Source organism: Nymphalis io, chromosome 2 (assembly GCF_905147045.1).
Source record: "Nymphalis io chromosome 2, ilAglIoxx1.1, whole genome shotgun sequence".
NCBI classification, from domain to species: domain Eukaryota; kingdom Metazoa; phylum Arthropoda; class Insecta; order Lepidoptera; family Nymphalidae; genus Nymphalis; species Nymphalis io.
This window is the reverse complement of record NC_065889.1, coordinates 4,868,831-4,893,352: the sequence shown is the minus strand read 5'-3', so window position 1 is coordinate 4,893,352 and position 24,522 is coordinate 4,868,831. Positions and strand designations below refer to the sequence as shown.

Sequence of the window (24,522 nt, the reverse complement as noted above, 5' to 3'; positions counted from 1 at the left end):
ATTATCATTAAATTAAATTAATTTAATTAAAAAATACTTCTTTTGTTACATAAGCTTAACATTAAATAAATATAAAAATATTTTCAGAAATATTATTTATGTTCTTGAGAAAATTTATATTCAATTCCGGGTGAGCAGCATTGATATTTTTAACAGTTAATGTTCTGTTAACAGTTTAAGTCATGTTTTTGAAGTGGGTAAGTGGTCACCATCGCCCATAAACATAATAATAATAATATTCTGGGACACTATTTACACACGGTCATCTTATCCCAAACTAAGCAGAGCTCGTACTATGGAAACCAGACAACGGATATACTACATATACTACTTTTTTATTTGTAAATACATACTTATACCGATAATTACACCCAGACTCAGGACAAACAGACACGTTCATGCACATCTTCTGTCTGTCCTGGGTGGGAATCGAACCCACAACCTTCGGCGTGAAAGGCAAGTATCTACCAACCACGCCAACCGGCCCGCCCGCATTGGAAATAAGATCCATTGTATCTGTAGTTATTATATACCTATATTGTACCTGTATAGTTATTAAAGTAATAAAATATTTTATTTTAATTTCCTTTAATTTAGTTTTTAGTAACTTTAGTAGCAGTTTTAATAACTTTAGGTATATTATCAGATATTCTTCTTTCCTCAGGTTTAATTGAATGTGTAAAATAAAGCAAAGAAAACTTAATATTTTTGGTAACAGCCTGTAAATGTCCCACTGCTGGGTTAAGGCCTCCTCTCCTTTTTTGAGGAGAAGGTTTTGGAACTTATCCTACCACGCTGCTCCAATGCGGGTTGGTGGAATACAACACATGTGGCAGAATTTCAGTGAAATTAGACACATGCAGGTTTACTCACGATGTTTTCCTTTACCGTAAAGAGCGAGATGAATTATAATCACAAATTAAGCACATGAAAATTCAGTGGTGCTTGCCCGGGCTTGATTTTGACTGAAGCGTGTAACAATCTATTTGCCCGTACCCTGTTACATACATACACGCCGCACGTGCACTTATTATTTTCATGTGCTTACTTGAATATATTTTAATGTTTCTAAAATTATGTGTCTAATTTAGATAAGGATTAAATCCTTATGATAAATATGTTGAGAACTAAAATTACCCTGTATGTGTAACAATAATTATTAACTAATTTTTCAGGTTTTACTACATATTTTGGTATACTATTATTAGCTTTCGCCCGCGGCTACGCCCACGTGTGAGGGGTTAGGTAGGGGGGGGGGAGGTGTTAGGTAGCCTATGTGTTAAATTAGGGTATAAGCTAACTTTATTTCAAGAAAGAGTAACAAAGATCACACATCCACACATATCCACATTCTATCGCGCTTAAAATATTAGTAGGATAGGACGTTAACTTTTTGTCTGCAATATTTTAGTCACTATGTATTTCAACTATCGTTTTATTCACACAATATAATTTTCACAATTTTCAATAAGCTCCGACTTCACACATTGGTTAGTGTTTTCATCGAAGGAGAGACCTGCATCACAATTTAGGAGACGGGGGCGTCCTTCTTGGCATGCAATGTAATGATTGCAGCTATTTTTATACCTGTTTAAAAAAATACAAACGTTATATATTTATAACTTAATTAGTACAATAATTGTGAAAAAGCTTAACGCGTGGTCATCCTGTTATTAAATTTGCTGATATTTTGATAGAATTTATAATACATTGTTACTGTTAAGATTCAATAACGTAAATATAGTCCTTCAGACCGATTTCTGCCAGGGCGGTCAGTCTCAAGAGATGTTAGCCAACTGTGCCGAACATATTATAGTGCACAAGCGTATGCGCAGTTCAGGCGCAGGACCAACGGCTTTACGTACTTTCCGAGGAGTGTACACACTTCCAACCTCCAGACTCCGGGCTGCTATTGAGAACTTTCGACAGGAAAACTTAATAACCTTTTTATTCGCTCGACCTCGGATTTAAAACTAGGACTATGATAGCTAAATGAAAAAAATATTAGCATTAAACAGCATTAATGTTACTACACATTATACTACGTTTAGGTGTAACGTGAAAGTGTGAAACCTATATTTTTTATTCAAATTATTGTAATTTCTAGTGACTTTAACCCACTTTGTAGCCCTCTTGCCAGTTATACGTAAATTACTCAACGAACTAGAAAGTTTTCATTAAATACACTTACTTGTGATATGAAATGAAATTGGAAACTAGTGCATAATCATCCGATGGGCAGGTGAAATCTTGGAAAACTGAAATCAATTTATAATAAATGAAGTTATGCGGTTAAAAAAAATTGAAATATAATTAATTAATATCAATAATAATTACCGTTAAGGTTGCAATCTGGTACATTTACTGGCCAATCGCAAGTACTCGATATGGAATTGAAAGCGAGACCCGACGGACATAGCATTAAGGTAGCTAATCCTTCTTGGCACACAATATAGTACCCACAGTCGCCGTTAGTTATTGGGAACATTCCATAACTATGAGGACATTGACCGGTAGGTTGTGCTTGCTCTGTAAGAAAAGAAATGTTTGTTTTATTAAAGTTAGGTTTAAAAATAAGAAGGTTTTTGTAAGTACTTTTAAATCGTATTACAGGATTAAGTTCAATGAAAGTTTTATTGAAAGAAACCGGCAAGCAACTCGATAATTTCTCTTTTTCCAAAATAAACTACAAATTCAATTACATACAAATTAATTTGTATATCCTTAATGGAAATCAACGAAAACTAACGTTAGAACTCTTTAATACAAAATGTTAAACACATCTGCGAAATATCTTTATTTTTATTATACTTCTGGTGTTTATACAATGATTCTATAAAAGATTGGCCATATTATGGTGCCATCGACAGCATCGTTTTAAACATATTGTTTCGCACCTGTAAGTATTTCTATTGCCTTACCTTCTATCGAAATCTAATTTAGATAAATACTTAGTACATACGTGTAATAGATTGGCTTTGACATTGAACTTCAGATGGGTACGCGCAGGGAAATGCTGGCCATTTCGCTTTTGGATCAAAATGAAGCCCGTCAGGGCATAAACTTCGGTAGGCTTTATTGTTCTGTAACGAAATGTACATTATGATGAATATTTTCAAATGATTTAGCCGTGACGTAAACAAATATAGATTAAAAAAATAATTCTACCTGGCATTCCACATATTCATCACATTGATTTTCCACTGAATAATATCCATTTACGTTTCTGCATGTATAATAATTTAAATTATTTACAGCGTAGAATGGAATAAAGTTCTGTGGAGCGGTTGGTCTCGTTTTGTCTTGATGATTAGTAGTATAAGACTCCATCGTTTCTTGCGGTTGAAAAATCGGATAGGTTGCTCTAATAGATGTTGGAAATTGGGGTTCGAATGTTTTTTGGGTAATAGTTGTAGTTGGTAAGTCAGTTGAAAACTGACTAAAATGAGGAGTACCAGTCTGTCTAGACCAAAGTGGATTCCAATTAGTTTGTTTTGTGGTGGCTGGAGTAGAGTATTCAGGATAGTTATATACTGTTTGTTCCGGTTTTACAGTTACTGATTCTAGATATTTTGTTCCCGGTGCGTATACAATTTCTGGTCTCTTGGACGAAACATCAACATATCCTGTGGCTGAAATAGAATTTTTTTTTAACAACAACATTTGCGAATTTCTATGTTAGTTACAGAATCCCAGACTAGAGGCATTGTTGTTGTGAGCTCAGTAATAATTATCGGTCATCGAATAGTTTTGTATAGTTTTTCTGTTAGTTCCACTGAAGGCAAACTGTATATTATTCTGTACATCAGATTTAAATATATATTACATAAAGACTCATAAATACATTTTTAAATTATTTCATATATTTAATATAACATTTGGTTATAATTGTACATTAAACCAGGTGTTTGATCATTAGAAAGAGTATTTTTATTTAATTAAGTGAGGTTTAAAAAAAGTGAATGTTAAAAATATTTAATACATACCTGAAATTGATTGGCTTTGACATTTAACTTCAAAGGGATACGCGCAGGGAAATGCTGGCCATTTCTTCGCTGAATCAAAATGAAGCCCTTCAGGGCATAAACTTCGGTAAGCTTTATTGTTCTGTAACGAAATGTACATTATGATGAATATTTTCAAATGATTTAGCCGTGACGTAAACAAATATAGATTAATAAGATAATTCTACCTGGCATTCCACATATTCGTCACATTGATTTTCCACTGAATAATATCCATTTACGTTTCTGCATGTATAATCATTTAACTGATTTACAGCGTACAATGGAATAAAGTTCTGTGGAGCGGTTGGTCTCGATGTGAAATTGATAATAGGCTGCGTTATTCGAATATCAGGTATGGTTTGAAAAATTATAGGTGTAGCTGATGCCTCTGTCGAAGTTTCATTTGACACAGCATCTAAACTTTCATTAGGTTGAGTGGATGGTTTTGGGTCTTCAGTTGTTGGTTGCGTATACGTTAAAGTTATGCCATCCGGTAGATATTCATTAGATTGAGACGTTACCGATTCCGAAGTTGCTGGTTCATTTATGTGCACATTAGTAGTATATGACTTCTTCTTTTCTTGCGGTTGGAAAATCGTATAGGTTGCTCTAATAGATGTTGGAAATTGGGGTTCAGATGTTTTTTGGGTTGTAGTTGTAGTTGGTATGTCAGTTGAAAACTGACTAAAATGAGGTGTACCAGTCTGTCCAGACCAAAGTGGTTTCCAAGTAGTTTGTTCTGTGGTGGCTGGAGTAGAGTATTCAGGATAGTTATATACTGTTTGTTCCGGTTTTACAGTTACTGATTCTAGATATTTTGTTCCCGGTGCGTATACAATTTCTGGTCTCTTGGACGAAACATCAACATATCCTGTGGCAGAAATAGAATTTTTTTTTAACAACAACATTTGCGAATTTCTATGTTAGTTACAGAATCCCAGACTAGAGGCATTGTTGTTGTGAGCTCAGTAATAATTATCGGTCATCGAATAGTTTTGTATAGTTTTTCTGTTAGTTCCACTGAAGGCAAACTGTATATTATTCTGTACATCAGATTCAAATTTATATTACATACTCATAAATACATTTTTAAATTATTTAATATATTTAATATAACATTTGGTTATAATTGTACATTAAACCAGGTGTTTGATCATTAGAAAGAGTATTTTTATTTAATTAAGTGAGATTTAAAAAAAAGTGAATGTTAAAAATATTTAATACATACCTGATTTTGATTGGCTTTGACATTTAACTTCAAAGGGATACGCGCAGGGAAATGCTGGCCATTTCTTCGCTGAATCAAAATGAAGCCCTTCAGGGCATAAACTTCGGTAGGCTTTATTGTTCTGTAACGAAATGTACATTATGATGAATATTTTCAAATGATTTAGCCGTGACGTAAACAAATATAGATTAATAAGATAATTCTACCTGGCATTCCACATATTCGTCACATTGATTTTCTACTGAATAATATCCATTTACGTTTCTGCATGTATAATCATCTAACTGATTTACAGCGTACAATGGAATAAAGTTCTGTGGAGTGGTTGGTCTCGTTGTGAAATTGATAATAGGCTGCGTTATTCGAATATCAGGTATGGTTTGAAAAATTATAGGTGTAGCTGATGCCTCTGTCGAAGTTTCATTTGACACAGCATCTAAACTTTCATTAGGTTGAGTGGATGGTTTTGGGTCTTCAGTTGTTGGTTGCGTATACGTTAAAGTTATGCCATCCGGTAGATATTCATTAGATTGAGACGTTACCGAGTCCGAAGTTGCTGGTTCATTTATATGTACATTAGTAGTATATGACTTCTTCTTTTCTTGCGGTTGGAAAATCGTATAGGTTGCTCTAATAGATGTTGGAAATTGGGGTTCGGATGTTTTTTGGGTTGTAGTTGTAGTTGGTATGTCAGTTGAAAACTGACTAAAATGAGGTGTACCAGTCTGTCCAGACCAAAGTGGTTTCCAAGTAGTTTGTTCTGTGGTGGCTGGAGTAGAGTATTCAGGATAGTTATATACTTTTTGTTCCGGTTTTACAGTTACTGATTCTAGATATTTTGTTCCCGGTGCGTATACAATTTCTGGTCTCTTGGACGAAACATCAACATATCCTGTAGCTGAAATAGAAATATTTTTTTCAACAACAACATTTGCGAATTTTTAAGTAGTTACAGAATCCCAGACTAGAGGCATTGGTTCCGTGAGTTCAGTAATAATTATCGGCCTTCGAATAGTTTTGTATAGTTTTTCTGTTAGTTCCACTGAAGGCAAACTGTATATTATTCTGTACATCAGATTTAAATATATGTTACATAAAGACTCATAAATACATTTTTAAATTATTTAATATATTTATATTTAATATAACATTTGGTTATAATTGTACATTAAACCAGGTGTTTGATCATTAGAAAGAGTATTTTTATTTAATTAAGTGAGATTTAAAAAAAAGTGAATGTTAAAAATATTTAATACATACCTGATTTTGATTGGCTTTGACATTTAACTTCAAAGGGATACGCGCAGGGAAATGCTGGCCATTTCTTCGCTGAATCAAAATGAAGCCCTTCAGGGCATAAACTTCGGTAAGCTTTATTGTTCTGTAACGAAATGTACATTATGATGAATATTTTCAAATGATTTAGCCGTGACGTAAACAAATATAGATTAATAAGATAATTCTACCTGGCATTCCACATATTCGTCACATTGATTTTCCACTGAATAATATCCATTTACGTTTCTGCATGTATAATCATTTAACTGATTTACAGCGTACAATGGAATAAAGTTCTGTGGAGCGGTTGGTCTCGTTGTGAAATTGATAATAGGCTGCATTATTCGAATATCAGGTATGGTTTGAAAAATTATAGGTGTAGCTGATGCCTCTGTCGAAGTTTTATTTGACACAGCATCTAAACTTTCATTAGGTTGAGTGGATGGTTTTGGGTCTTCAGTTGTTGGTTGCGTATACGTTAAAGTTATGCCATCCGGTAGATATTCATTAGATTGAGACGTTACCGATTCCGAAGTTGCTGGTTCATTTATGTGTACATTAGTAGTATATGACTTCTTCTTTTCTTGCGGTTGGAAAATCGTATAGGTTGCTCTAATAGATGTTGGAAATTGGGGTTCGGATGTTTTTTGGGTTGTAGTTGTAGTTGGTATGTCAGTTGAAAACTGACTAAAATGAGGTGTACCAGTCTGTCCAGACCAAAGTGGTTTCCAAGTAGTTTGTTCTGTGGTGGCTGGAGTAGAGTATTCAGGATAGTTATATACTGTTTGTTCCGGTTTTACAGTTACTGATTCTAGATATTTTGTTCCCGGTGCGTATACAATTTCTGGTCTCTTGGACGAAACATCAACATATCCTGTAGCTGAAATAGAAATATTTTTTTCAACAACAACATTTGCGAATTTTTAAGTAGTTACAGAATCCCAGACTAGAGGCATTCTGTACGTCGGATTCAAATATATAATACATAAAGACTCATAAATACATTTTTTAAATTATTTAATATATTTATATTTAATATAACATTTGGTTATAATTGTACATTAAACCAGGTGTTTGATCATTAGAAAGAGTATTTTTATATTTAGTGAGATTTAAAAAAAAGTGAATGTTAACAATAATTAATACATACTTGAAATTGATTGCCTTTGACATTTAACTTCAAAGGGATACGCGCAGGGGAATGCTGGCCATTTCTTCGCTGAATCAAAATGAAGCCCTTCGGGACAGAAGTTTCGGTATGCTTTATTGTTCTGTAACATAATGTACATTATGACAATTTTTTTTAAATAATTTAGCCGTGAAGTTAACAAATATAGATTAAAAAGATAATTCTACCTGGCATTCCACATATTCGTCACATTGATTTTCCACTGAATAATATCCATTTACGTTTCTGCAATTATAATCGTATAATTGGTATACGATATATGATGGTTTGGGTTTGAGTTGAGCTTTTGGGCTGGTTGTGAAATTAATAACACTTTGCGATGTTGGTTCCTGCGTTGTCGTAGAGGTTGTGGCGAGAGCATTGTACGGATTTTCGGTTTTTAAAGCCGATGATGTTGTAACATCGCCATATGTTATGGGTGAATTAGAAATATGTTTTTCTGTGAGTACCTCTGAGAGTTTTTTATCAGTGTTAAGGTTTTCTGATGTAAGAGGTATATTCCTATGACCATAACCAATCGGTCTTCGTAAAGCTACTCTGTTCACACTTTGCGTGTCACGTGCTTCCACTGAAAACAAATTAATTAATTAATTAGGTTTGCTAGCAATGATTATTTATTATTATTCTTAAAATACAATATAATTTTAATTCACGCACTGCTTTTATAAAATTATTTTAAAGCAAACACTACATTTATATTAAATTACAATGACTATTACTTGATAAAATTGCGACATTAATAACTATTAATCATATTAAGTTACTTAGCTTGCAAAGTCCCTTAGATTTAGTGTAATGACATAAGTACAGACAAAGAAAGATCTAAATAATAATAACAGCGCTGATGTGAAAAATATTTTTGGTATAGTCATTCTTATAAACCCGAATATAACATCGATTTTTTTTTTATTTTATCCTAATAGTAAATTTTATTTTACTTAAATTTTAATATTGATGTAAGTTTCAAAGATATTTGTTTATTTTAATATTATTTACTTACCTAACAATAGTAATGGCACACCTAACAACAATAACTTTTGTATTATCATTGTTGTAAAAATAAAGACAACCGCGGTTAAAAACCTCACTACACTGATATTATATCAAAAATGTATCCATTTTATATAGTCTCTTATCAGTCGATGTTCTTTAATTTAAGATCATCAGTAAATTAATGAAACAATTAAATTACTTCTACTTAATCGATGAGGCTTGCGTCATATAAAATTAATTATCAAGAAAGTAAAATAAGCTACACTATGTTTTTTTTACTACTAGTGTGTAGAGACAAAATCACTGACTCAAACGCGTTTATAATAATCTCTTGTAATAATTAATTAAAACAGAGACTTTCCAGTTTTATGGAATTGGTATAAAGTTTTATGGTATAATTTTTTTTATAAGAAATATTAAAATTTAACTTGTAATAGTTTAATATTTATTCATATTTATGATATTTTAAATAAAATAACGTTATTTTTCAAGAGAAATTCGAAACGTTTTGTATACTTTGAAATAAGAATAAATAATAGAAAATTTGGTTAAAAATTGTTTTCAGTTTTACCAAAACAAAATAGATTCTTGGTATGAATCATATCATTAGCAGCCATACAAAGTGAATATTAATTGTATTATAATAACGAATAAAATACATATAAAATACACGTTTAACACGTTTTCAATTAAATATATATAAAGCATTTGAGAATGGTTAATTTTCTGTTGATTTAAATCTTTTAATTTATGCATCGTTAAATTAACATAATTTATATTAAGCTTCAATCTAAGCGTTTTGTCTAAATATATATAATAAATCCTCCATTTGTGAATTATTAAACACTTGTTTTTTTTTCTTATTACACAACCCGCTTGCAAAAGGTTTTTACGAGATTATCCTTTATACTATTAGTTGCCATATAAGAATAATTGAATCATAAACTGCATTTTAAATATATGTACGTTTATATATGTTTGAAATAAATATTAATTATTATAGATAGGTTCTAAGTTTACCATTAAATTTCATTTGTGGCTATAATATGGGCTTCCTAAAATTAAATAAAAAAACGTAAGTTATTATTAATTTAAATGATCATTTAAAATGAGCATTTTTAATTTATCTAGAATGTTATTGAGACAGGCTTAATTGTGGTCAGCAGAAATAGTTCAGCTATTAGTGTTTTAATTTCCTCATCCATTAATTTGTATTCTTTCTTTCTTTTATTATTTTTCCTTTTCTTTTTCAAATAATATATCACTATCTTCTGTTATAAAGCATTCCAACAATTGTGACCATGTCGGATAGTTTAGTTCAATATATTTTTTCACTAGTTTTCGCCCGCGGAGCCGCTGGTTGAGTAGTTTAGACGAGAAAGCGTAAAGAGGGTAAAAGCTGATTGAAGCAAATTTCACACATCTTCGAGAACTGTCAAATATGCAGATTTGAAGATAGCAAAAAATATTTTTGACTATTATAAAATAATTCGTTAATCGTAATTCAGATGGCAGTGCTTGAAACATTTTTAACACAAACTGGATTCAATGCGGGTGAAGCCGCGGCTTCAGCTAGGTATAATAGGATAAATACTTACAACTAACATAATTTTTGCTGCAAAAAACCAAAATATAGGCAACTTCAAACCCCTGACAATTAACGGGGAATTCATAAAAAGGGTCAATACACAAAAATATCTCGGCTTAGTCCTGAATAATCAGCTTACGTGGAAATATCATATTGACAAAACACGTAAAAAACTTCTCTCAACAAACGGTGCTGTGCGTGGTATAATACGATGCCTTCCGAAAAGTGTATGTTATACTATTTACAATTCATTAGCTAAACCACATTTGGACTATCTAATTGGGGTTCGGCAGCCAAAACCAATCTACAAAAATTACAAACAACACAAAATAAACTCATAAAGACTCTATTTAAATACAACACCTTAACACCTACTATAAAAATGTATAAGGATACAAAACTAATGAACCTAACTCAAATCTATAGATATAGCATATTAGCACCTGCATTCATATTAGAAAAATCTTTACAAAAGATATACACTCCCAAATTACTTTCACGAAAAAAATATATATTCATAAGCGAATGATTAGAAATGCTAATAACATATGTTTAGGCCCATCAAACTACAGCAAGAAAAGTATTTTGTTTGAAGGAGCACGCACCTACAATAATTTGCCGAAGGATATCAAAGATATAAAATCGCTACATAATTTTAAAAAGTGTCTTAAAAGCCACATTTTAAAGGATTCTTCTTAAAATCCAATTGATTATTATAAAAAATTAATCTAAATAAATAAAGTTTTAACTAATATAATATAATACCTAATAACACTACACTACTCCTAACTTAAAATAACATTACTTATGGATATATCTTATGTCAAATAACTACTAAAACTACTACTCAACTATGTATGTATACTAAGACAATAATAATGTACCAGAGAATACTGTTAATGTACACTTATTGTAATCAATTATACATTTTACATATGACAATAATCATGTAATATTAAATTATTTGATTTATATATGTATATTTATAAGCATTATCGTAAATAAATACAATCAACATAAATTGTGCATTGCCTGTCTATATAATGAACAATCGCACACCAAAATTAAAAAATATAAAATTTAAAAACATCAGATGAGTCTAATGTGTCACCTTCCTTACTTGTCATTACTTTGTATACGCATTATATTTATGCATTTTTTATGTTTTCATTTTACTAGACGTGAAGTAGGGTTACTTCACGTCACAAACTACTCGTACTTGCTTGCACTGCACCGATATTTATTATATTATTAGGTTATTATAACATTCATTGTTTTACTGTGTACGCCTATTCGATTTAAACAATTTTTTATTCTTATTGTTCTGTAATTTTCTCTGTAAGTGATTTGAATGTAAATCTTTTGAGAAAATAAATGTCTTTAACCGTAAGAAACATAAACTAATTTCATTAAATAGCCTCCGGCCTACAAATAAACAAAGGCATGAAATTTGATAGCGCTCTTCACATTTTATACTAAATATAAAATTTAAAAATATTTGAAAAAGAAAAAAAAGCAATTTAAAGATTAATCATTTAAAATTATATGTTTTTTTATACAATTTAAGTTGTTTCTGTATTAAGCTTATCCGTCTCCAAATTACACGCTCGAGGATAGGCAAAGAAGACCGGCTACGGCCCTTTGTAAATCTGTTCAAAGGAACTTCTCCTGCTGCTATAAGTTTCTGGTACGTGTGGCATGGGACTAATTAATAGGGAAAAATTAAATCAAATGTATAACTTAAATAGATTATTGTCCTGAGATGGTCAGTAACATACCCATATAGATTAGAGTGCGTATTGAAACAGTGGTCGACCTCTTCTAAGCAGTTTAATGTTTATAACATTTTTTTTTAAATAGATAGGTGGATGGGCCATATGATGGTAAGTGGTTATCAACACCCATAGACATTGGCGCCACCAACCTTGGGAACTAAGATCTTATTTACTTTACTTCAAACCTGAACATAACAATTAAATACTATTGCTGCTTAGTTCAGTATTTATAACAATGCACCGACAGATGTCCTCAGCCATATATGAAGTCGTGCAGTTTTTATATCGTTGCACTGTCTCGATAATATTAGTTACTCAAGCGATATGGCATTTGGAATATTACTACAACTGATTTATATTGTCTAGAAAAGCGGGTACCTTCGAATACCTATTAAATTTAAGGAAAATTAAATAGGGTGTTACATAAAAGTGGGTATTGCTTACCTTACTTGATCTATTAAAGCACTCAATCACTTTAGATTAGAAACCTGAGTTTTTTTTAATGTAAGAGGCGCAATACCAACAGCACCTGCAACACCCGAGGGCTTGCAGGTGCGTTGTCTAATAGAAATTCTCGACTCTTTAGTCAGAAATTACAAAAATTATACAACCAACAGATACTGCTCCTTTATTATATTTTGTTTTTTTTTTTAGTATTATGGCCATAGATAGATATTTATGATTTTTACATTCTACAAAAAAAAAAACTGCTTGGACTGTTTAAAAACTTGAAATTAGAGACTAACTAAAGTAGGAAAAGTTATAACAGTTTATTGTATCACAATATAATTACATAAATATTATGTATCATCACAATTATATAAATAATTTTGACAGAACAGCGTCAATCGATCGATCGACGATCATTGTATAAACACGACAAGTAAAGTTATTTCTCTAATTCAAGACCCCGGAAAAAGGTATTATTAGTTTGCGTAGTAGTTTTTTAAGCATGTATTTTTAGTAATTAACTTATGTAATTTAAATTTAAATAAGACTGAAAGATAAAGTACTTTATTTGGATATTTTTATTTATTCATAACATAAAATAATACATATTAATTCATAACAGTACGTGAAAAATATAAAATTTCTTTATTAATTATTTTATGAATTATTATTCAAACGCGTTCTTAGTAATATTTGGCAATAGACTTCGCTTCGCATTGAACGCGATCGGCGTCTTCGCAACGACTGGTGACGGGGTTAAACGCCAATCCAGTATCGCAGGACAGGATGCGGGCGTGCCCGTTCATACACGAGTAGAAAGCAGAGCAATCGCCTTCATACCTTAAAAAATACGTATACAATTTAAAAAGCGACAGTACACATGAAATAATAAAGGTCAATAAATAACGTTTTAAAGGTTTCAATTTAACGTTCACGATCGTTACTTTAATTCGTATTATGATTTTCAAAATAGTGAATAATTATTAAAATAAAAATAATTAATGCTTCTCTTACTTATGGTTTGTTACTACTGGGTTGCCATTTCGGTCAATCGCAGCTGGAGGACACTGATACCCAACGAAAGCTGAAATACGTCAATTAAATTAACACGATCCTTTAAATACATAATAATGGTATTAAAAATATATTATGTATTACTTTCAACATCGCAGGTAGGCACCAGTTCAGGCCAGTCGCATTGGGCAGTAACAGGGTTAAATGCTAAGCCAGTAGGGCAATGCATTTCAATGGCTCTGCCGGCGTTACAAATGCGATAATGTCCACAGTCATTTGGCTTAGCCACGGGAGATGGAAAGTATCCGTATTGATGTGCGCAGTCAGCTGTAGGATTCGCTGGCTCTGTTAATAAAAATAGATATGAGAAAGTGAAACTATTCTCAAAATTACGTATATTTTAATTTATTATAATTTGAATATGATTCTATGGTTGTTATAAATTAACATAGGCGTGTGTCGTAATAGTTTTGCACTCAACGTTCAACCCAACGATATTGACAATTCTCAATCAACTGTCAAAGATTTTTTTTATAGTAGTAGTTTGGCGAAGCAAATGCTACGTACGATTCAGAATTAATATATTATTAAACTTAGACAACGTTTAAAAATTGTTAAACATGAAGTGTCGTCCGTATTTTATTATATTTTTAACATTGTTATTATACTTACGGGTAATGCCACGACCTACGCAAGGCACATCCTGAGGATAACCGCAAGCATACTCCGGCCACTGCGCGTTAGGGTTGAAATGAAGACCATCTGGACATAGCATTTCAGTCGAGAGATAGTCCTAATACAGATGAAAATATAAAACTTTAGTCTTATACAATTATAGCTATTCATATTTTATAAAAAATAAATATTATTATAAAACGAACCCGGCATTCAATGTAGGAATCACATTCTCCCTCCACTTTTATGTATGTATTCCGCACTTTGCAAAGTGGGCTTTTTTCGGCATTGATTGAAGACTGGCCGTTGCCTAAAAATTAGATGGGTAATTAATTAACCATTGTACTAAAATACAAAAAGAGCAGTCTCAATGGGTACAAAGCTGCATTTCTCACTATAAAGAATAATATATATATTATTATTATAGTGCTAATATAGTAAGTTTAAATTGTATTTGTTTAATTTTTATTTGTATTTGCCTTAAAGGCTTTAATTTAAATAATTATGTTTAAATGTTTCACGTTTGATATGATATGGATACTGTCGAATTCGACAGAAAATTAATCGAATTTGACTCGCTCATTACAGCACTAGTAAACTATATGAAATTTTATTACATTTTTTTACTTCTTCCTATTCTTAAAGAAGAGTAGAAAATTCCACTTATTATAGAAATATTATATACGACTACTGAAGCTTATAAGAATTGGGACCTAATGATCGATACTATCAATATCGAATATTTTAAACAATACACGAAAAAAAACGCGTATGGCACGTCGAGTGGTTTTTATGTAAGTATATTATATATGTATTCCGAAAGTAAATATAAGAAATAATTCATCAATTGAAAATAAATATTAAAATGTTATTTTTTAATTATAATCAAATGTACTCACAGATTGCAGATAGCAACAAGACGACAAAACAAACAAAGAAATGCATCGTTGAGGATCTGACGACTTTCACAGCAGTAACGATTGCGAATGAGATCAATATCGATGTGCAACGATTTTATACTTCGGCTGATAATTAAAAAATAATTAATAGAATTTATGCTCATAAATCACTTGTCGTTAAAATAAAATTACATATTTTTTCAAGAATTGTTTTATTCGATGAATGGCACTATCATTAATTGACTATACATTACAAAAATTAAATGGAGATATGAATATACATATAATGATACTCGTTGTGAGTTGATCGTTTATGGCTTACATTAAAATATAATTATATACAATTACAATTATTAGAAACAGTATAAGTTGACAATATAGTTAAAATTATTCTTGCTCTGGACTTTGAGTCTCATTTTCTATCAATTCAAATTGTCCTGGTTGATAGAACGGTTCCACCGTTGTTGGATATTCAGTGGCGTCTTGTGGAGCATATCTAAGTTTTTCGAAAGCAACTTGAGCCGTGAGTCGTTGTTTTTCCGCGTCTCTGGACCGCTTCGCCTCGTTTCTCAGTTCTACGGGGCAAGCTGATACTTCATCAGCCGCGACGCAGGATTCGGTGAACTCATCATAAGCAGAGAATCCACCGCAGGACAGCCGGCGAGGTTTGCCATTAATACAGATGAAGTAAATTTGACAATCGTTAGGGGATCTGAAAAACATATCCATTAAGATGAGTTTCTTTACCTTATTTACAGCGAAATCTGCTTACAAAGTCATTTGTTATAAGCAGTTGTATTTTTAAGGAACCCAATATTTAAAATTAAAAAACGTAAGTCGCGAGTCTTTTTGTATAAAACCTCACGAATGATCACTAGTTTAACGTTTTAAAGCACTTACAAACAAGTATATTAAGACGAGACGAGACGAGCTGAAGATTATGATTATTATATCAGGTGGTAGGGCTTTGTGCAAGCTCGTCTGGGTAGGTACCACCCACTCACCAGAAATTCTACCGCAAAACAACAGTACTTGGTATTGTTGTGTTCCGGTTTGAAGGATGAGATATTTTTTTTCAGCATTTTGTCGTCCACTGCTGGACGAAAGCCTCCCCATAGAACGCCAACCATCCCGATCTTGGGCAGTCCACATCCATGCCGTACCTGCCACTTTTTTTAAATCGTCGGTCCATCTGTGGCAAGGATGAGTGAGCCAGTGTAATTACAGGCACAAGGGGCATATCATCTTAGTTTCCTAGGTTGATGGCGCATTGGCGATGTAAGCGATGGGTAATATTTCTTACAGTCCAGTGTCTATGATCATTGGTGACCACCATCAGGTGGTCCATTTGCTCGTCAGCCTAGTTATTTAAAAAAAAAAGATATTTGGACGACAGAACGAGTTTCGTTAACATTTCATTTTGTCCTCTATTCTCAATTTCTATTTTCCTATTCAACTATTTCTTAAGCAGGTACAAAACTTTAGTGGAAAATTGTTATTATAATAATAATATCACATATATTTATTGTTCACGTTCTTAGTAGTAAAATTTCATTTATTCGCGCAATCGCAAGTGTTACCAGTCTAGTCTATTGCGCTTTCTTTAATTTAGCATTTTATTTAACTTAACCTATTAAAATTTTGTAACTGAATTTTGTGCCGTTAAATTTTGTATAATCTTCTAGAGATGGATCACAATATAAAAAAATGATCTAATCTAATATATGGAGTTAGTTGTATTATTAATAATTATCATTTAATTAAATTAATTTAATTAAAAAATACTTGTTTTGTTACGTAAGTTGAATATTAAATTCAACATAATTAATATTTATAAAAAATATTTTCATAAATATTAATTATATTCTTGAGAAAATTTAAATTCATTTCCGGGTGAGCAGCATTGACATTTTTAACAGTTAATGTTCTGTTTACAGTTTAAGTAATGTTTTTGAAAAGTCCGAAAGTATAAGAAGGAGTTTGTTGAGTGTTTTTTGACATGTAGGTGTAAATAATAACTAAAGCGTGGTGGATTGAATTCGACTTTCTCTTTCTTTTCTATTACCTACAATAAAACAGTCTTTGCCAATGCGCCACCAATCTTGGGAACTAACGATAAGATGTTATGTTCCTTATGTAATTAGGTACAATGGCTCAGTGTGCTTTCCTATCTGAAAGTCTGACCCTTCAAACCGGAACACATGCAACAACAATGTGTGATAAATGGGTAGTAACAACTAAGCAGGCTTGCACAAAGCCACCACCAAGTCGCATAATTTATCGCTATATGCATCATGTAAATTAATTATTATGGTATTATTTATCTACATACACAATTACATATAGTATAACATATTCAACGCATCGATAATCATTCCGTATATATGTTTACGCTTGAATGATTATACATAAACTTGTAAAACAAAACCTTTGGTATTTCTGTACGAGAAATTACATAATCCGAAGGTCGCAACTCATCGGTGACATTTAGCCACGACCTGCCACCTGACCGATCATTAGGTAACCTGTTTTCAACTGTCTCCTTAGCACTAATACTATAATTGTAGGTATAAATGGTTACTTATTTGTAATTTTACGAATGATTTTAAGTTGCGAAATTTATTATAGTCATTCTTGTTACAAAATGAAAATGTTGTTTCTTCAATTTCTATTCAAGTAAATAATGTTGTAATAAGTAGAAAAGTTATTTTCAAATACTGCAATATACATGTAGTATTGGTAGAATATGTATATTATATAATAACCAACCCGCATTGGAGCAGCGTGGTGGAATAAGCTCCAAACCTTCTCCTCAAAATGAGGAGAGGAGGCCTTTAGCCCAGCAGTGGGACATTCACAGGCTGTTTCGGATCGGATAATAAGGTAAGGTCGACATGCAAGTTGTGCAACACCATACTCAAAAAATAATAAATTATTTTCCCGTTTTGCACAGTAATTTGTCTTTCACCTTAGATAACATAGAATTTCGACTACTCGCGTTACCTTCAATTTTGGACAATTGACTTTTAACGAGGTATTGAGTAATTAATACCGATTAAATTTTTGTAATTTAAAATCAATTTGGTTTATAATCGATCGACTTGATGTCGTCGGTACTTATATAAACTTGTTATTACTAATAGCAATAACTATTATAGGAATGTATAAAATATTTTATGAATAAGTTATTTTACCTGTACGTTCTGAAGCCAGCTGGAGGTCCGAGTTCTTTTGAAATTGGTATTTCAGGACAACGGAAGCCGAGGAAAGCTGAAATTTGAAAAAGTTTTTGTACATGCTTTTAGCAAAGTGTCTTTTACAAGGGATTCTGTTTTAATTATAAAGATATTTTTATTCCGTTATCTTGTGTCAGCTCCTGTAACCGTGTATTAATACATCCGGGATTCTAATATCATAATGACGTGTTGTCACGTTAAAGTGTAAGAAGAGAACGTTGAAGTATTTTAAGTATTAATGCTATGCAAATACAAATTTCGTTTTGTATGCGAGAAAAAGAAATATTCATTGATATAAAAAATAAACTAAAATAAATCAAAATAAATGAATGATACACCAAAGGCACGGACAAGTCCGTCGAGATTTGTCGGTTTAAAAGAAAATGTTCGATTTGTCCTATACTGACAATATTGCAATTGCAGTGAATTCTATAATATAAAAAAAGATTAAAAGTTAGGTAATATTTAAATTTATTTAAAAAGCGGTAATCTCAAGAATTAGCAGTTAGATATGGAAAATCATTTTCGGAAACACAGCCCATTAAATGAGGCAGGTTTTAGAACATATCATTTTACGCTGCAATCCCAAATTATGGAGCTATAATCATAGACGCCTATGAATCCGGTATTTTTATAGGTTAGTTATTTTTTTAATAAGATGCTAATGTATTTATATTTTTTATAAATCAAGCATGTAAATTGCATAGTCAAAACATAACGTGAAAAACTGCGGGGGATAGATTCAATCAACAAAGAGAATAATTACAAATTAAATGGTATTTCGCTTATGTAGCTTTTTATTATTTTTTCATAGACCTTCTATGTAATATATTTATTGTGCATTATTTAAAAAAACATATTATCTATATACTCATGACAAATCGTAGATAACTTAAATGAGAGTTTGTAATTTTAAATACGCATTAGTAAGGTTTGTAAAATCGTAACTATAGTAGCGAAACGCTTAAATACGCACGGATTCGTACTATAGCAATGTTTTAGGTACGAGTATTGCAAAATGAAAGCAGCCGCTATTTACTGAGATTTGTTGAAATGTATATACGCTATGGATTTCATCTTACATATGCTAATCAGGAATATATAGTTTCATAGTTACGTTTGAAATCATAAAATTAGTTTGTATAGCAACGTTTAAATAGATTGTGATTTTTGGCAAAAATATACTTATACAAGGATAGCATAAATTACTACGAGTCTTGATTGACAATGTATAATAAAACTTAATAAAGCTACCACGGTATGTTCTTACCTTCGGCGTCACAGTCCGAGACTTCATCGGGCCACTCGCAGCGATAATTATCAGAGCTAAAGGCGAGTCCTTCAGGGCATGTAAAATCGTAACCAACACCATTCACGCAGTTCCTAAAACCACTGCAGTTGCGAGAGTCACCAGTCTTGAAGTAACCGAATTGGTGTGGACAATCGTTGGTAGGCTGTGCTGGTTCTGGAATGAACAAAATATCAGTTCCGTTTACTTGCGCATGCTCGACTAGCCAGTCATGTCAATATTCTGTACAATCTTGTATATTTCTCTAATTATTCTATTTCGATAATTCCTTTTATTTAACAATTACCGAGCAACCACGCTTCTTGACGTCGTTGAAGGCTTCGTTTACTATTAAAGGAAAAAATTTGAAGTCTAATGCTAGGCCACTCCACTACAGGTTACAGGTCATACATGTCGACTACATTCATACACTTTTGTCACGTTCCTAAATCACCGAGCACCAACGTTAATTATAAACACAATTGAAGCAAGCAAAGAATTGAATTTTAGATTATTAACTTTATTTATTAAAAAAAACATACATATATATATATCAATATTCCTTTACAAAAATTGTTACCTAATTCCAAAAAAATAAAAAAATTTTACTCGTATATAAATATTTATTCAGAAACAAACAAAATACATCTTAAATAAATAATATAAGTTTTGACCTCAAACAAATAGAGTAATGTTATAAGTTAGAATATTAATTAATTTAGTCGCGAATCTTTTTCAATACGTTTGTATTTGTTAGTACGTAATTTTATAAATAAATTTTATTTTTCTTTATTTTACTAAACAATAACAAATAATGTAAAATATATACCAATATTTGACTTCAATGGCTTCAAAATTCCTTCTTAAATATATTATGCTATTTTATAATACCATATATCAAGAAGATACGTATATACGGCCAAGAACACACAGCCTCAGATTTATGCCTAGGCCTACAAAACATCGGCCTAACCGGCCAGCCGCGGCCTAACCCAGCCAAAAATGATATAATTTTACTCTTACTGCTTCAGAATGGGGTGTTTTCAAATGTCAAGACGTGAATCTCTAAGTCCGGACCTGATAATAGAGGACAGTATGATTCAAATATTGTACTTACGTAAAGCTGCTCTCCCAAGGCATGGGACGTCGATGGGGTATTGGCAAGGGTAAACATTGAATTTCACATTTGGGTTGTAACGTAAACCATCTGGGCATTGTTTTTCTTCTGCTGTGCCATTCTGTAGATAATAAAGAAAGAGTCAATGGAGCAAAAGTTTACGGGTCACGTTGTATGCCTCGAAAACATAGATTAAACAAACACATATATAATAGTAATAATAGTAATATTTTATCAATCGTAAATGTTACGTCCAGTGTCAGATTAATATTCAAAAAATTGTAACTCAGCTTGAATTTAAATGATAAATTACAATAAAATATCGGTATTCGTAGGCCATCAAGATCTATTAATCAGTCAATTTTAAATTGGTTTATTGTTTGCAATTTCAGATACAATAACATAAATTTACTACAAATGTAAATTACGTACGTAAATAAACCAAATTTTTGTACATAAATTAGCTCACCAAGCATTCGATATAACTGTCACAGCTTCCAGGTATGGAGTATCTTTCGTTTTTTTCTTTACATGTTGTACTGCCAATCACCCTTGGGGCAGATTCCTCATTTTCCTGATCAGGCAGAGATTGGTACCTTCCCTTGCGTTCCGAACTTCGTTCAGTAGCTTCATAGCCATTTTCGCCGTTATCCGTAGTACCTTGAGCTTCGTAATAGATAGAGCTAGGTGTGGTGTTTTGTTCGTAGTTATCGTCTAAAATACTTCCTCTTTCGCCGTTAACTTGACTGTTATCATCTTGACTTAGTCTTGAGCCGAAATTAGGATTTTCATTTGCTAAATTTTCTTCTACAGCTGATTCTTGATTTTGACTCAAAGAATCTAAGTTCTCGTAATTTTGAGCTCGCGCATACGCTGCAATGATTTATTAGATTTTAAAACGTATCAACCGTTTTTACGTAATTCGTGTTTAATCAATATAATTTTATTTCTCATAACATATAATAAAATACAAATAAAAAGCTTAAAAGCAAATAATATACTCGTGTTCGTAATGGAATAAGAAAATCAATATAAATATAACATTGATAGAAAATATAGAATAAAAATTAAATTAAATGAAAACTGAAATATGAAAAGTAATCAGTACTTTTAAAATGATATTCTTTAATTAGTTAATTTTGTCTTGGAAATCAAAAAAGTCTTCGCCCCATTAAAAATAATTAATTAACGAAGTTTATATGAAAGCAATCGTTAATATACATTTGAATAATATTTTTATAATAAGCACAGTAAATTAAACTTTACGGATGTATAGTTGACGGATAGGTCACTTTGAATATTAATGAGATATGCTAACATGAAGATGACATCTTTATGCTGATTTTAGGCTGGTTATCCTTTAAATTCAAGGCCAGGTGACGTTCATACATTTTTTAGTTAATAGGTGCACACAGTTTAGTCAATATTTGTTCATATTCAAAGAATATTGGGTTGTTATAGAACAGCACTTGTTTATATATATATATATATATATATATATATATAGATATAAATATATACATATATATATATATATATATATATATATATATATATATATATATATATATAGATATATATATATATATAAAGTAGAGAAGCCTTTTTTAATGACGCTTAACTATCAATTACATTTTCACTATAAGGCTTAAATTTTTTTTTTTAATTTTAAAAAAATTATAAAAACATTATAACAAATTTCGAATACAGAAAAAAAAACCAGCTTCTAAAAATAGATAAAAAGCACACTTAAGTTGACTAATGAACAATTTATACTACTCTTCTGTTCATTAAAGCATGTTTTTTTTAGCTTTTCAAACTATTTTTATGACTTAAATGGTAATTTCTTATGAGAATACAATAGGCATTCAAATAATTATACTGTTAGGAATTATTCATTGTATCTTTTGTTTATATGAGACGATGCGGATCGCGTAAACTAGCAAATTAAAGCCTAGTTTTATTAAAGAATTAAACATAATTAATTATTAATAAATAGTTTTAGATGAAATGATACAGGATCTGTAGCAGATAAATATCAAAATCAAAATATTTTTTATTTAAATAGACTTTTACAAGTACTTATCAATCGTCAAGCGCTACCACCGGTTCGGAATGGATTCTACCGAGAATAACTGGCAAGAAAGTCAGTAATTATTCTTTTTTTTGTGTATACAAATTTGTATCAATAACATCACTTTGTTCCTGCATGAGATCCAGCAATCATTCAACCCACGCATTTTTGTCAGACATATATTCAGTAATAAAATAGGCTTTACTGATAAGATTATTTTTTATAACTAATTGAAGCCTGCTTTGTGGCAACTCAAGTATAAACTGCGGAATGTTATACAAAGATGTACACCTAGCCCTAAAAACGATTGATTAATAAAGTTATTACTAAGACGGAAGCTTGGAATGATTATTTTATTATTATTTCTAGTGTTAAATTGATTTATGTCACTTTTCTTTGTGTAAATTGCTACATACATATAAAATATTTGCATAAATATACTGTGATGCGACTATCATAATACCAAGAAATACATCTCTGAGTGAAGCTCTAGCTCCTAAATTATAAATAGTCCGTAGGGCGCTTTTTTGAAGAATGAAAATCGCTTCAATGTCAGCCGCTTTACCCTAAAGAAGGATGCAGTAAGACATAATACTATGGAAGTAACTGAAATAAACGATCCTGGCAGTTTCGATATCTGTCAATTTGCCTAACCTTCCTTAAAGAATAAACTGCGAAGCTGAGTCTACCTGCTAGAGATGACATATGGAGACTCCACTGAAGCTTTGAGTAAGATTACTCCGAAGAATGTTGTGGAGTTAATAATTATATGGAGTTAATAAATATGATGTAATATATGTATACATCAAATTACAATTCTGTTAGCCTGCCTGACTATAGATATGTTAATGCTGTTCGCTTATACCCAGTTCGTCAAACTCTGGGAATTCTTTAAATAAGGCTGATCATTGTTTTCACACAATCATATTATGTATATAAATTACCATTTCGGTTTCTAGCGATTTCGGTTTTTGTTTTTTCGAGTAGTTAACTTTATTTCATTGTTAATTAAATTTCAAGGATTTCGCGCGTAAAGGCGTTAAGAAACTAAAGCATAAATAAATCTATAAAATATAAAAGTTAAAAACATTGTTAATCACTTTTGTCCGAACTTATGTAAAATAATTAAGGCGAAAACAGAATGAACATAACTAAGTTAATCTCAGAATAGTGATAGTTTATTCGGCTTAATGGCACAGAGCCCAGGACAATCAGCTCGGATTATTAAACTGAAAATAATATTAATTTAAAATAAACTTACTATAGCCATAGACACATTAATCAGAATATATTCTCCAGGTTATACAATAAGAAACTATTTATTTTGAAAAATAAATTGTTTTAATAAAACTGTAATTTTGAATGAAAAAAATAATGAATTTTCATGAAACTTACCGACGGCGCAAATACACACCAAAACAATTAGGTTCCTCATTTTGCACACTACACGACTACACGAGCTTAACACGTCTAATGAATGGCCGGAGATGAGCCGACCTTGGGGACAGTCCGTTGAGAAACTTTGTCTCGTGCCCCACCTTACGTGACAAGGATTAACAGTTCGTCATATTCGCGACCCGGTCAGGAGTCGTAACGTACATGTACATGTCGCAACCGTTGCACATGTCGCATGCGCCTACTTTTCTTTTGTTATGAAGATGTAGTAAATTTTATGTGATGACATAGTTTATGCATACATTGTTTCAATGTG

General features: G+C 31.5%; 2 protein-coding genes across 2 annotated transcripts; both read right to left on the bottom strand.

Moving 5' to 3' along the window:
- Positions 1–13,191: 13,191 nt before the first annotated feature.
- On the bottom strand, positions 13,192–14,438 carry LOC126774664 (protein obstructor-E-like). The gene is made up of 5 exons (XM_050496190.1): positions 14,404–14,438; positions 14,195–14,315; positions 13,667–13,867; positions 13,523–13,592; positions 13,192–13,348 (listed from the first exon to the last, which is right to left on the bottom strand). The coding sequence occupies exons 2-5, from the start codon at positions 14,295–14,297 to the stop codon at positions 13,192–13,194; spliced, it is 531 nt and encodes a 176-aa protein (XP_050352147.1). The 5' UTR covers positions 14,298–14,315; positions 14,404–14,438.
- Positions 14,439–15,330: 892 nt separating this feature from the next.
- LOC126779564 (protein obstructor-E-like) lies at positions 15,331–24,303 on the bottom strand. Its single transcript, XM_050503674.1, has 6 exons — positions 24,207–24,303; positions 21,207–21,610; positions 20,738–20,858; positions 19,603–19,797; positions 18,291–18,366; positions 15,331–15,808 (listed from the first exon to the last, which is right to left on the bottom strand). The coding sequence occupies exons 1-6, from the start codon at positions 24,244–24,246 to the stop codon at positions 15,484–15,486; spliced, it is 1,161 nt and encodes a 386-aa protein (XP_050359631.1). The 5' UTR covers positions 24,247–24,303; the 3' UTR covers positions 15,331–15,483.
- Between the last annotated feature and the right edge of the window lie 219 nt (positions 24,304–24,522).

Coding starts and splice junctions, on each gene's coding strand:
- LOC126774664 (XM_050496190.1), bottom strand. CDS start 14,297: ATGCTATGTCCAGATGGTCTTCATTTCAACCCTAACGCGCAGTGGCCG. Junction 13,868..14,194: donor CGTAGGTCGTGGCATTACCC/GTAAGTATAATA, acceptor TTTTATTAACAG/AGCCAGCGAATCCTACAGCT. Junction 13,349..13,522: donor CCAGTAGTAACAAACCATAA/GTAAGAGAAGCA, acceptor GTATTTTTTAAG/GTATGAAGGCGATTGCTCTG.
- LOC126779564 (XM_050503674.1), bottom strand. CDS start 24,246: ATGAGGAACCTAATTGTTTTGGTGTGTATTTGCGCCGTCG. Junction 20,859..21,206: donor ACAGTTATATCGAATGCTTG/GTGAGCTAATTT, acceptor TATTATCTACAG/AATGGCACAGCAGAAGAAAA. Junction 18,367..19,602: donor CTCGGACTGTGACGCCGAAG/GTAAGAACATAC, acceptor TTCAAATTTCAG/CTTTCCTCGGCTTCCGTTGT.